We start from the raw sequence: 12564 nt of genomic DNA, 5'->3' as shown, positions 1-12564 counted from the left end.
GCAAAACACCCACAGATGACTTTAACCTCAATGCAAAAGTTCACTGTGTTGTGAGGACTTATTTTCCTTTCAAAGCTTTATTCACGTCATCCTGTTTCAAGTGTTTCAAGCAGTCTCATAAGGCAACGTCCTCATTGAGAATATGATGAAGGGGAGAATACTGACAGGAGAATTAAGTCATACAAGTACATGGTGGAGCTGTGAGCCTGTAGACAGTGCGACTGTGAAATAATGCCATCATGTGGCGGCACTGGTGTTACAGCAACTTCAGAAAACAGTTGAACAGATAACACACATTGCATTTCATGTTTTTCTTTTATTGAATATATATTATACAGTACTTATTTCAAGATTATTTTTGTCAACACATTCCTCATTAGTTAATGAGATAAACATGTAGTACTATTTAATGTAAAAAGCCAAATTACAAGCATTGAATTGCAAACATTCAGAAGGCCTGAGGCACATCATCATTTCTGTCTGTAGAAACACATTCAGAGGAAGCTGCTACTGGCTAATTGTTTTGGTATAATTCTGAATGAGACCTTGGAAGTACTGCTGCGTGTTTTTGTGGGGTTGAAAAATCATGATGCAACATTTTGGCAGGAAATACCACAACAGAAAGGAGTAGAGGCTGGAGAGGACTGCCAGAGCGTTAAGAGTTTGGATGTACTTGCCACGATAAAGCATGTATACAGTGGCAAAGATGATCCAGGTGAGGATCAGCAGGAGCAGGCAGAAGGTTATTGCTTTGGCCTCATTGTAATTTTTTGGGAGGTCTTTCCCCATGTAGGAGAAAATGAAGCAAAGGGAGCACAAAGATAAAAGTAAAATCACAGGACCAGAATATGCCATAAGATTAAAGTCACAACCAAGTATGATCTTGTCTGGGTACCAGACTGTTTCGTTGTAGGGCTTGGGTGGAGACAAAGAATAGCCAATAACAAGTAAGAGTGCCTGAGTAAGAAATGCCACAGTGATGACCAGCCATTGTGCGTGATATTTCATCCACCAACTGTGGAGCTTGGGGAACTTGGCAGCTATTTTGAAAATGCAAACGATTTGAAAAGAGCGCACAACAAAACATGCAAGACAAACTGTGTAGAAGGAAAGAAATGGCAAGAACCTTAAGATACAAAATGAAACTGTTGGCTTGCCAAAGTGAAAGAACACACTAAGACTAGACAAACTGAGGCAGCCTAAAATTAGGAAGCACATTGGTCCCCCAGCAGATCTGACAACAGGGGTGTTGTAGTTGATGGCAAAGAGAACGGACGTGGCAAATGTGAGACCCACCAAGGCCCAGGCCCCGACCATGATGAGTATAGCCCCACGGTCTGTGAATGGGATGTACTCCACCGCCCGGAGATTGCATGATGTACTTGCTTCTGTAGACCATTCTGTTTCCTTACAGCGGATGCACTTGTATGGATTCTCTGTTTTACGCAAAAATAATAACAAATTGTCAATACTAGATGAAGAAAATGAGTAAAATTGTAAATTTGGCTCTACTTTTGAAAATCCTCTCTGTGTAAAGAGAGATCAAGCTTTTACTTCATGTCAAACTTGCTTTAGTTGTTCATAGTAATAACCACCCAAGGTAATTGTGCAAAGACTAAGACTGTACTGCAGATTGACAGGAAATGGTTCAAGCTGCTGTTGAAGTCAACAGCGAATCCTTAACACAATTTATTGAATGGCCATGGCATAAGCGGTTGTCATGAAAGCTACATATATAACTGTCTCCAATAAACATGAAATGACAGCATTCTCAGCCATGAAATTAAGTTTGAATTTTGAAGTCTAACATTAGCTCCCTTCAAGTAAAGAATGACAGCACTGCTTTGACACATTTTCTTCCTCTCATGTCTAATGACTTACCTGTGCTGTTGATATAAGATCCATTCTGACAGATTTCACAATGGAAGCAGCATTTGTGGATTCCATGTTGCTTCTTTGCATGTCCTACAGGACATTCTGGGGAACACAGTGAAGTAGGCACCTGTACAAGACAATTATTTAACATCAAATCAAATGTCATTCAAGCCAAACAAATCAATCAGCAATTAGACCTAAACTGCATTTAAAAATATTCATGATATTGTATTATGACCCTGTCAGACCTATTACAAAACAAACATACATGTCTTTGTGCAAATGTACACTCATGCACAAACAGAGACACACACACCCTTGTGGAAAGGGAAGTGGAAAACAAAGTATTTTTTTTAATCACCATATCACCAAACGTTTGATATACTGCATTGTAATACACATGATACTACACTTACCGTAGTAATGAAAAAAACAATAACATACCTCTCCTTTCATGTACCACTGGATTTTGCTGTTGTTGATGAAGAAATTGACCGATTTGTGAAATTTATAAAAGCCGACCTCCTCTGCATCACCTCTGCTGTTCCAGAAAACTATAGAATAGGATCCATACTTGGGATCACCATTCTCATCAAACTCAACTCTCTGGTTTAAAAGTGTAAAATTGGACTTCATGAGCTCAGCAAGAACCTGATGTGGGTACACAAAGTTGAAATGACCGTTACTTCTTAGTGCTCACAACAAAACATTTATTGCAAATTGAACAGAGTATGAAAGAGGTTAGAGGTTGTAAGATTGTAACTTTATCTGTGAAATTTCTTGTCTGATCCAAAGATTGAGAGAGAGCGAGACCACCTCCCCACCACCCTGTCCTGTGTTTACATCAGGTATTTAACATAAAATACAACAGACTAATAGGTTGCCTTCACACTATCGACAAGCTCAAGTTGTCAGAAACTCAAAGGAGCGCAATTCAAATATTATATACTATATATATACTGTACACTTACCATTTGTGGGTACACTGTAATATTGCTATTACATTTTCCATCTCCACATTGCAAAGCACCGTGTAAGGCATGTGCAATGGCATATACAGCAGTATAAATAGACAAAGAGAAAGATGGGTCTGCAGCAATGACATCCTCTGCAGTCTGGCTACTGCAGTTGCAAACCTGGTTACAAAACTTGTGCTGTCCTGTATTTTGACATTGATTCTGGCTTTTGACAGAATAGATGAAATCATTGAAACCAGGAATTGTCTCTACAGGCTGAGACACCCCAAGCACAGTTCCAATATTTTTGATTCCTTTCTCCTTGGGGAGCTTTTTGTTTAAGGACCAGCTGTCCCCTGCTATCCACACCTTGTTTGTGATGTTGAGTTGTATTGCTGACTCAATGAGCGCTTCAGCAATCAGTTCATGAACAAAAACAATAATGACACTTATCCTCTGTGCCTCTATCTGTTGGAATAATTGTGAGTAATCTGTGTCATGATTGAGGCTGTTGGTGTACGCCAGGCAAATCTCTGTGTCCTTAATCATCTTTATGAACAACTCACGTCCATCAATGCCAAAATCATTGTCGCTGTTAAGGAAAGCAACCCAGCGCCAGTTGAAGTGCTGAGCAATTCTAACAATCACTTCTATGATGCGTTTATTGGGCTGTACTGTTCGTAGGAAAGAGGGGAATCTTGTTTTTGTCGAAAAGGCAGAACTAGAAGATCCATAATTCACCTGGCAAGAGTAACAGAGAAATTCACCACTCAGTAATAATAATAACTGATGAAAGCTGTTAAAATGAAAAAAAAAAACACTGCTATATATTGTATGTATTGCATTGATAAAAGACTAAAACTTACCATAGGAAGGAAATCCAACATGAACAAAGGGGCAACAGTCAGAGTGTGAGTGCTTGGAGAGGGGCCGACCACTGCTATCACTTTGGACAGCTTCTTGTGTGATTCACCCCAAGGTTGGATCAAGCCATTGACTGAGATGAGTTTCAAAATGCCTGGAAAATTCTGTGTATCTGAGCAGTGGTCAAATATTTCATAGCCGAGTGATACATTTGGTAGGAGGTTGGTGGAGTTATTGATTTGCTCTACAGAGAATCTCATTGACTGAAACCTTCGATAATGTGAAGGAATGAAGGGTTGACTGAGGACAGAGAAAGGACAACATGAGAGAAGGATTAACTCTATAGAAGTTGAAGTGTAGCTTCAGACCTTCTTACTTGCAAGTTGTGCCTCAGTGCCTTCAGCTGTTAAGGACTGTTTTAATGAGTTTACTGACTGAGGTCAGACTTAACATCATACAATAACTTTGAAAATGTGGCCATTAACTGGATTGATTTACAGTAAATACTATAGTATTATTTTTATGCTCTTAGTTTCATCTTGAGAAGACACTGAGCAATATTTATTATTAGACTCACCTGGAGCAGTCGATGGCTTCTGGTCTGTCCTGATAAACAGGGGAATTGACATGATGAATATCAAAGAGTCCACCGATCAAATAATCTCCTTCCAGCTGAAACTCTGAGGCTGGGACGGTGCATTGAGCCAAGGCATGTAGAAGAGATCCCAGGAGGCACAGAGAGGCAAGGAAATGTTTCATTGTTCTAGTTACTGTTTACCAATCTGATGTGAAGTGTCTCATAACCTGCCTTTAGTAGGTTATGAGACACTGGTGATGGTTTAGCCTCTGTGATCATTTACATGCATGTGGGGAGTGCATGAAGTGTGATAAATTTATGTTTATATGGTTGGAAGACAATTCACAAATCAGTATGCAAAAGCACTTAATCTGCTGCTGCACAGTCTCCCTGAGATGATGACAGAGCGTTGAACAGTCATCATGAGCAAGTAAGTTGAATCCCTGTTATTCATAAGTATCAGAATCCTTTTAAACAATTAGAAACCTCCTTCCTTCAGCAAAAATGGCAAAGTCACTTTAATTTTTTATTTCACTCTGTGTGACAGATATGACGACGAGAAAGAAAACAATGAAAACATAGAAAATTCACTCAGATATTCAGATATGTTCCCTCTGGTGCAACATTTGGCATACTTTCCTCCATATCATCCCCTGGTTTCATGGAGTAACATTAATTCTAGAAAAAAAAGAGGAAAAAATGTCTTTAGGCAATTCACCAAAGAGTAAAAGTATTAATAATTAAAAACATTTTACTGGTTTAAAATGCTAACCAGCTTGGACCTGCGGATATCAAAAACAGTGATTACACCTAGTGCTTCATATGGAGAATACTCAAGAATTAAACATTACTCTATTACACAATGAAATAACCACCAGATAAAAGGAAACACACTATCACAGTGATATTGAAGTATTGGAACACTGAAATGAATAAAATACTATCTATTCAAATCATGTGCTGTTCAACCAACAGGTGCTGTAAACTCAAATGTTCTAAATTCAGAATATAATGTTCTAAGATATCAAATTTGCAATATTTTTTCTTTTCAAATGGTCAACAACTCAACACTGTTCAACATGTTGTCTTCCTTCCACCTTCAAAAGTCTGTCAATGCATGCATGATGCTGAGCAAAGCACTTCTCATTGATTGATTTTTTAAATAATAACTAAAACACCTTCAGGCTTTTAACCAACAACTCTAGCTGTTGCACAGAATGTTTGTTGTGTGTTGTGCTACACAGTAGACTTTTATCTTGGTATTTTCTTCATTTCACTGAAGAAAACTAAATTAAATTATCATCTTTAAAATTCACAGAGCCTTCACTCTCTGCTAAACAGCCTCGTTCTGCATTAAAAAAGTGTGCTGTACCAAAGAGCTAATAGAGCAATAGAGCAATGGCCAAGTGTTAGGGAGAAGAAAACAATACATTTGTCAAAAAAAAGAAGCCAATTACATATGTATGATTGTTAAAATTACAAAAAAAAATCTGGAGGTCTCATCTCTGTTGCAATATTCACAGAAAATTCATTCATTCATTCAACCTATATTTCACCTTGAAAGACCTTTGAGGAGGTATCCTCATTTCCAATGGTGTCAGAGTACAAAACAAAGATACAAAATAATTTGCTCAAAATTCATCCAAATTGCTCCTTTCACTCCCTGCAGTTATTGTGTTTATTTGAATAAATTGTACAGTTTTCAGTTGTTCGATACTGTTATTGTTAGGCACTGAATATAATATCAAACATCCGTAAAATATGTCACTTATTCAGGGCTCGGCAGTTTACTCAATGATAGAACAGAGGTCACTGCTTTAGAAGAAAGTTATATTATAAGAACAGTCTTATTAAGTACATGAGATGAGCTTGTAAGATCACACAGGATAGAGTCACAAGCAAATGCACACAAATAAAATTCATTTATCTTTGGTGTATCTCCTCTCACAAATGATCCGTGCATGATTGAACAGTGGATGACACAGGCAATTTGCAATCGTTCAGCAGCTGAAAGTGACAAATGGCCAGGACTCTGACCAGAATTTGAATTCAGGCAACACCCTGGTGGAAGGGCGGAACTTGTCGTTCCGCTTGGTAGGAAGTAATAGGCTATCATCAAGTGTGACAGAGTGAGACACAGTGAAATTAACAAAAATGGTGAATCAGCTATGAGCATTAACAATGTATTTTCTTGATCAATTTCAACTCCATGTGGAAACATAATAATAAAATCACAGAGAATCGCAAAGAGGCATTGAGCAAGTTTATCATCATGTTATACTTTTATGATCATACTTAATGTGTCCACAAAGGTATGCACACTAGCAAGCAAATGCTAGAATACACCAGGGCTGAGTAACCTTTATTTATTACTCCAAGATATGAGTTTGATATTAATTAAATGTTGAACCCTAATACAAAGCTCAATGCAGAAAATGCCACCAGGGAGAATCTGACCTAAAACTCACATCAGAGGTAACACATGTTCACTCTAAGGCTTTGTTTGGGTACGGATTTTGAGATAGCTCTTCCTAATAAAGCTATTGTATTGGGTGTGCCTGTCATCTAGCCTGTAGTGAAGTGGTGTCATCATGTGGTGAGATCAGTGTTACAGCAATCTTGAAGAAGATAAAAAAACACATCCAATTTCAAATCTTCATTGAATCACTCTTACTATATATAACTGCAGGGAATGTTCCCATCAATATCTGGGGTTGCACAGGGATTTAACAGCAGCAACTTTATGTGATTTATCATTTAATATTGTGAGGTTGTAAACAACACAAAACCTAATTAGATTTAAACAAATCCACTTAATGCATACTGTATATTGAATTGTACAATTGTATGAGTTTTAATCCAACAACGTAGCATACACATTCTCTTGGATTTAGCTGTTTGTTTTATTTTAAACCATTACAGTTATCATACACATACAATCAGCAGTATCACTACAAATGACATCACAATCAGGCAAAATTCCCTACTGCTGACCAAATGTGAAAATCCTACAAAAGCCTGCTACTCACAAATTTTAGGAAAAACTTCCCATCTAAGAAATTTCAGAACGTGTGCCTCTTGTTGGAAATTTTTTCTTATTATATTTTAGCCATTAGCCATTATTGCTTATTGATTTATACCTCAAAAAACAACAATCCAAAACACATTTTAGATTAGATTAATTCATAATTTTAGTAAGAAAATGGGCAAAAGATATAAAGACTGTTGTTTGTTTCTTACTACCATTTTACCATCTACACTGCAAGGTATATTCAGAAGGCCTGAGGCACATCATCATTTCTGTCTGTAGAAACACATTCAGAGGAAGCTGCTACTGGCTAATTGTTTTGGTATAATTCTGAATGAGACCTTGGAAGTACTGCTGCGTGTTTTTGTGGGGTTGAAAAATCATGATGCAACATTTTGGCAGGAAATAAAACAACAGAAAGGAGTAGAGGCTGGAGAGGACTGCCAGAGCATTAAGAGTTTGGATGTACTTGCCACGATAAAGCATGTATACAGTGGCAAAGATGATCCAGGTGAGGATCAGCAGGAGCAGGCAGAAGGTTATTGCTTTGGCCTCATTGTAATTTTTTGGGAGGTCTTTCCCCATGTAGGAGAAAATGAAGCAAAGGGAGCACAAAGATAAAAGTAAAATCACAGGACCAGAATATGCCATAAGATTAAAGTCACAACCAAGTATGATCTTGTCTGGGTACCAAACTGTTTCGTTGTAGGGCTTGGGTGGAGACAAAGAATAGCCAATAACAAGTAAGAGTGCCTGAGATAGAAATGCCACAGTGATGACCAGCCATTGTGCGTGATGTTTCATCCACCAACTGTGGAGCTTGGGGAACTTGGCAGCTATTTTGAAAATGCAAACGATTTGAAAAGAGCGCACAACAAAACATGCAAGACAAACTGTGTAGAAGGAAAGAAATGGCAAGAACCTTAAGATACAAAATGAAACTGTTGGCTTGCCAAAGTGAAAGAACACACTAGTACAACACAGACAGAGGCAGCCTAAAATTAGGAAGCACATTGGTCCCCCAGCAGATCTGACAACAGGGGTGTTGTAGTTGATGGCAAAGAGAACAGATGTGGCAAATGTGAGACCCACCAAGGCCCAGGCCCCGACCATGATGAGTATAGCCCCACGGTCTGTGAATGGGATGTACTCCACCGCCCGGAGAGTGCATGATGTACTTGCTTCTGCAGACCATTCTGTTTCCTTACAGCGGATGCACTTGTATGGATCCTCTGTTTTACACAAACACAGATTGTCAATGAAGCTAGGATAAACTTCTGAAAAAAGATCATATAGTCGAGGAAACAGTGTAACACTTTTCGTATTGTGTGTTGGTTGGTTGGTTGTTTCATCAACTATGTTAGAGGTAATTTTTAACAGCACAGCAATGTATTGAATGATGAAACCTGTTCAACGTTCACTTGAAGAACAAAAAACATGCAAAAACTTGGCATGAATTGTCTTTGGCAATGAATGACTGAGCCATGTACAGTTTCAAAGTTTTAAAACAAAAACAATGCAGCAGTCAGTAACAGTCCTTTTAATAAACAACTTAAAGATCTGTTCCAATGGGTGACCACATCCATGATTGGTTTATGTACTGGCGGGTTTAGCAGTCTCTGTTTGGTGATCAGCACAGCTGTGGCAGTTGAACTGTCAAAATCGGCACATTCATCCATCATTTTCTCATTGGGTTTATTGTTAGCAGTGCTTGACTTGCACACGAAGGATTCTTCTTAACTACTATGATTGCCCTCTCTGCTGTTCAAACAAAAACAATACAATTCTTGAAAAGGAGAGATACTTAATAACCATGTTGTGTCTCGATAGACAGTGTCTCAGTCCCACGACAGCATCAAGCCATATTTTTACAGCGATATCGTGAGATTTGGTAAATCATTACATCCCTATTAAATTTATTGGCATGCTCAGTGATCAAAGTGGAAATGGAAGCCTACAGCTGTGTTCATTTGACTTCATCCTTCTTGGCAATGGAAAAAATGGCAAGAGTCTGGAGTCAGCTCTCATAAACTAAAGAATAACAGCACTGCTTTGACACATTTTCTTCCTCATGTCTCATAACTTACCTGTGCTGTTGATATAAGATCCATTCTGACAGATTTCACAATGGAAGCAGCATTTGTGGATTCCATGTTGCTTCTTTGCATGCCCTACAGGACATTCTGGGGAACACAGTGAAGTAGGCACCTGTATAAGACAATTATTTAACATCAAATCAAATGTAAGAAAAGCAAAAAGAAAATTGTAAAGAATACCTCTTTGTATTGAAAGTGGTGTATGAAATTTCTAAACAGGTTTTGTAAAATGGAACCAACAAACATGTCACATTCACAAACGGCACCATGAACAACCACCATTGTTGATGTTCCTGATTTTGTGGTTCAAGCATGTCACAGCTGTCACTAAACCTATATAACTTTAAACACATGTCCACTCAACCAGAACCAAAACAATATGCCATATAAGCTGTTGATACACTGTATTGTACTGCACATATTATAATATATATATTTATATATATACTGCATTACACACACATAATTAAGAAAAAACAACTTACTTGTCCCTTTGTGTACCACTGAATTTTGGTGTTGTTGATGAAAAAATTGACCCATGGGTGAAATTTATAAAAGCCAACCTCCTCTGCATCACCTCTGTGGTTCCAGAAAACTATAGAATAGGATCCATACCTGGGGTCACCGTTCTCATCAAACTGAATACTTTGGTTTGAAAGTGTAAAGTTTGACTTCTTCAACTCGGCGAGAACCTGATGTGGGTACACAATGTTCAGATGAACATTACTTACAATGTCGATATGAGGTGCTGATTAAATAGGTTAAAAAAAATGTGTAGGGACTAACTGCAGGTGTTAGGAAGTGGTTAATCAGATTATAAATACTATAGATTATTTATTTTTTGTCTGAGACTGATGGCAAGGCATTGTTTGAAAGGTCGGCAGATTAGTGGGAGCACACGTCTAAAAACTTGGTGCTGGACTAAAAAACTAGATTGAGGCTGGAAAGTAGACAAAACATTTGCACACTGTGCTCATAGCTCTAATAAATCAAATTGAATACAGTGACACGTTGATGATAGTGATACAGCCAGACACAGCGTAATTGTGTGAGCTTTAAGAGTGTGTGAATCTATTGCCTGATTTTACCTGAATATTTAACATGTCTGTTTAGTATCTTATGTTTGCATAAGATAGATATGATAAAATAGCTAAATCAAATAATGCATTACATTCCAAAAGGCAATCAAACAATCAGAAGAATAGAGCAAATTTACTCTCAAATAAACTCTAATTATTTGTATACTTACCATGTGTGGGTAAACTGTAATGTTCCTGTTGCATTTGCCAGCTCCACATTGCAGTGCATTGTGTAAGGCATGAGCAATGGCATATACAGCAGAATAAACAGGAAAAGAGAAAGATGGGTCCACAGCAATGATATCTTCTGCACTCAGGCTACTGCCATTACAAACGTGATTACAGAACATATGTTGTTCTGCATTTTCACAGTGATTCTGGCTTTTGACAGAAAAGATAAAATCATCGAAACCAGGTATTATCACGACTGGCTGAGACACCCCAAGTACAGTTCCAATATTTTTGACTCCTTTCACCCTGGGGAGTCTTTTGTTTAAAGACCAGGTGTCCGCTGCTATCCACACCTTGTTTGTAACATTCAGTTGTATTGCTGACTCAATGAGCGCTTCAGCAGTCATTTCATGAGCAAAAACAATAATGATGCGTATCTTCTGTGCCTCTATCTGTTTGAACATTTGGTCGTAATTTGTATTTATGTTGAGATCAGTAGTGTACGCCAGGCAAATCTCTGTGTCCTTAATCATCTTCACGAACAGTTCCCGTCCATCAATGCCAAAATCATTATCACTGTTCAGAAAAGCAACCCAGCGCCAGTTGAAGTGCTGAGCAATGCTAACAATCACTTCTATGATGTCTTTATTGGGATGTACTGATCGAAGGAAAGAGGGAAATTCCACTTTTTTTGAAAAGGCAGAACTAGAAGATCCATAACTGACCTGCCAATAGAATAATAGAGAAATCAGTCATTTTCTGTGACAATAAATTCTCAAATCATTGATAACATATATTGATATAAGTCTGTATTAACCACTTTGTCTGTCTGGAAAAAATACAATAATTAGCACATTTACCATAGGAATGAGATCCACCATGAACAAAGGGGCTATAGTCAGGGCTTGAGTGCTTGTGAAAGGACCAATCACTGCTATCACTTTGGACAGATTCTTGTGTGATTCACCCCAAGGTTGGATCAAGCCATTGACTGAGATGAGTTTCAAAATGCCTGGAAAATTCTGTGTATCTGAGCAGTGGTCAAATATTTCATAGCCGAGTGATACATTTGGTAGGAGGTTGGTGGAGTTATTGATTTCCTCTACAGAGAATCTCATCAACAGAAACCTTCGATAATGTGAAAGAATGAAGGGTTGACTGAGGACAGAGAAAGGACAACAGGAGAGAAGGATTAACTCTATAGAAGTTGAAGTATAGCCTTAGAAATTCTGACTTGCAAATTTTGCATCAGTGCATTAAACATCAATATTTGTAAAGGCTGAAACAGCACTATCATTCTTGGGAACAAGGATTATGGTAATACATACATTTTGATGAAATAGCAATTAACTGGTTTAGGTTAGAGGGAAATGTGCTACTTTGCTGTAAAACTCACCTGTCGCAGTCGATGGCTTCTGGTTTGTCACGATAAACAGGGGCACTGGCATGATGAATATCAAAGAGTCCACCTATCAAATAATCTCCTTCCAGCTGAAACTCTGAGTATGGGACAGTGCAATGAGCCAAGGCATGTAGAAAAGATCCCAGGAGACACAGAGAAGCAAGAAAATGTTCCATTTCTGTATGTACAGTTTACCAATTTGATGTGAGCTCTACTGGAATTTGCCTTTGTCTTTTGTAAGTTACTAGACACTTGGGATCCCTTTCATGCACATGGGAATGAAATATATACCTTTAAATGGTTGGGGGAGAATTCACAAATCAGTATGCAAAGGCTGTCGCTGCACATACTCCCTGTGATGTATATGCTGAGGGTTTAACAATCATCATGAGCAAGCAAGTTTAATGCCTCAGCCATGAATGAGTCTGGTAATCCTTTTAATTATTAGGATTATTATAGTTACATTATAATGGACCCCAAGCAATCTCTACACTGTAAAGAAAGATATACCATATT

At 38.1% G+C, this 12564-nt stretch overlaps 2 protein-coding genes across 2 annotated transcripts; both read right to left on the bottom strand.

The window, feature by feature from the left end:
- Positions 1–507: 507 nt before the first annotated feature.
- Positions 508–4454, bottom strand: LOC121613031 (taste receptor type 1 member 1-like). The gene is made up of 6 exons (XM_041946280.1): positions 4273–4454; positions 3698–3995; positions 2847–3572; positions 2320–2526; positions 1882–2002; positions 508–1436 (listed from the first exon to the last, which is right to left on the bottom strand). The coding sequence occupies exons 1-6, from the start codon at positions 4452–4454 to the stop codon at positions 508–510; spliced, it is 2463 nt and encodes an 820-aa protein (XP_041802214.1).
- A 3149-nt stretch (positions 4455–7603) lies between these two features.
- Positions 7604–12224, bottom strand: LOC121613075 (taste receptor type 1 member 1-like). Its single transcript, XM_041946342.1, has 6 exons — positions 12043–12224; positions 11507–11804; positions 10646–11371; positions 9882–10088; positions 9388–9508; positions 7604–8532 (listed from the first exon to the last, which is right to left on the bottom strand). Exons 1-6 carry the CDS (start codon positions 12222–12224, stop codon positions 7604–7606), a joined length of 2463 nt encoding a protein of 820 aa, XP_041802276.1.
- Between the last annotated feature and the right edge of the window lie 340 nt (positions 12225–12564).

This window comes from Chelmon rostratus, chromosome 10 (assembly GCF_017976325.1).
Source record: "Chelmon rostratus isolate fCheRos1 chromosome 10, fCheRos1.pri, whole genome shotgun sequence".
Lineage (NCBI taxonomy): Eukaryota > Metazoa > Chordata > Actinopteri > Chaetodontiformes > Chaetodontidae > Chelmon > Chelmon rostratus.
This window is presented reverse-complemented; position numbering and strand designations above follow the sequence as displayed.

Excerpts from the sequence above, each read along its gene's own strand:
- LOC121613031 (XM_041946280.1), bottom strand. The coding sequence starts at position 4,454 with ATGAAACATTTCCTTGCCTCTCTGTGCCTCCTGGGATCTCTTCTACAT. Across the intron at positions 2,527-2,846 it reads TTACAGTGTACCCACAAATG|GTTCTTGCTGAGCTCATGAA; the intron begins GTAAGTGTACAG and ends TACCCACATCAG. Across the intron at positions 1,437-1,881 it reads ATCTTATATCAACAGCACAG|AGAATCCATACAAGTGCATC; the intron begins GTAAGTCATTAG and ends TGCGTAAAACAG.
- LOC121613075 (XM_041946342.1), bottom strand. The coding sequence starts at position 12,224 with ATGGAACATTTTCTTGCTTCTCTGTGTCTCCTGGGATCTTTTCTACAT. Across the intron at positions 9,509-9,881 it reads AGTGGTACACAAAGGGACAA|GTGCCTACTTCACTGTGTTC; the intron begins GTAAGTTGTTTT and ends TGTCTTATACAG. Across the intron at positions 8,533-9,387 it reads ATCTTATATCAACAGCACAG|AGGATCCATACAAGTGCATC; the intron begins GTAAGTTATGAG and ends TGTGTAAAACAG.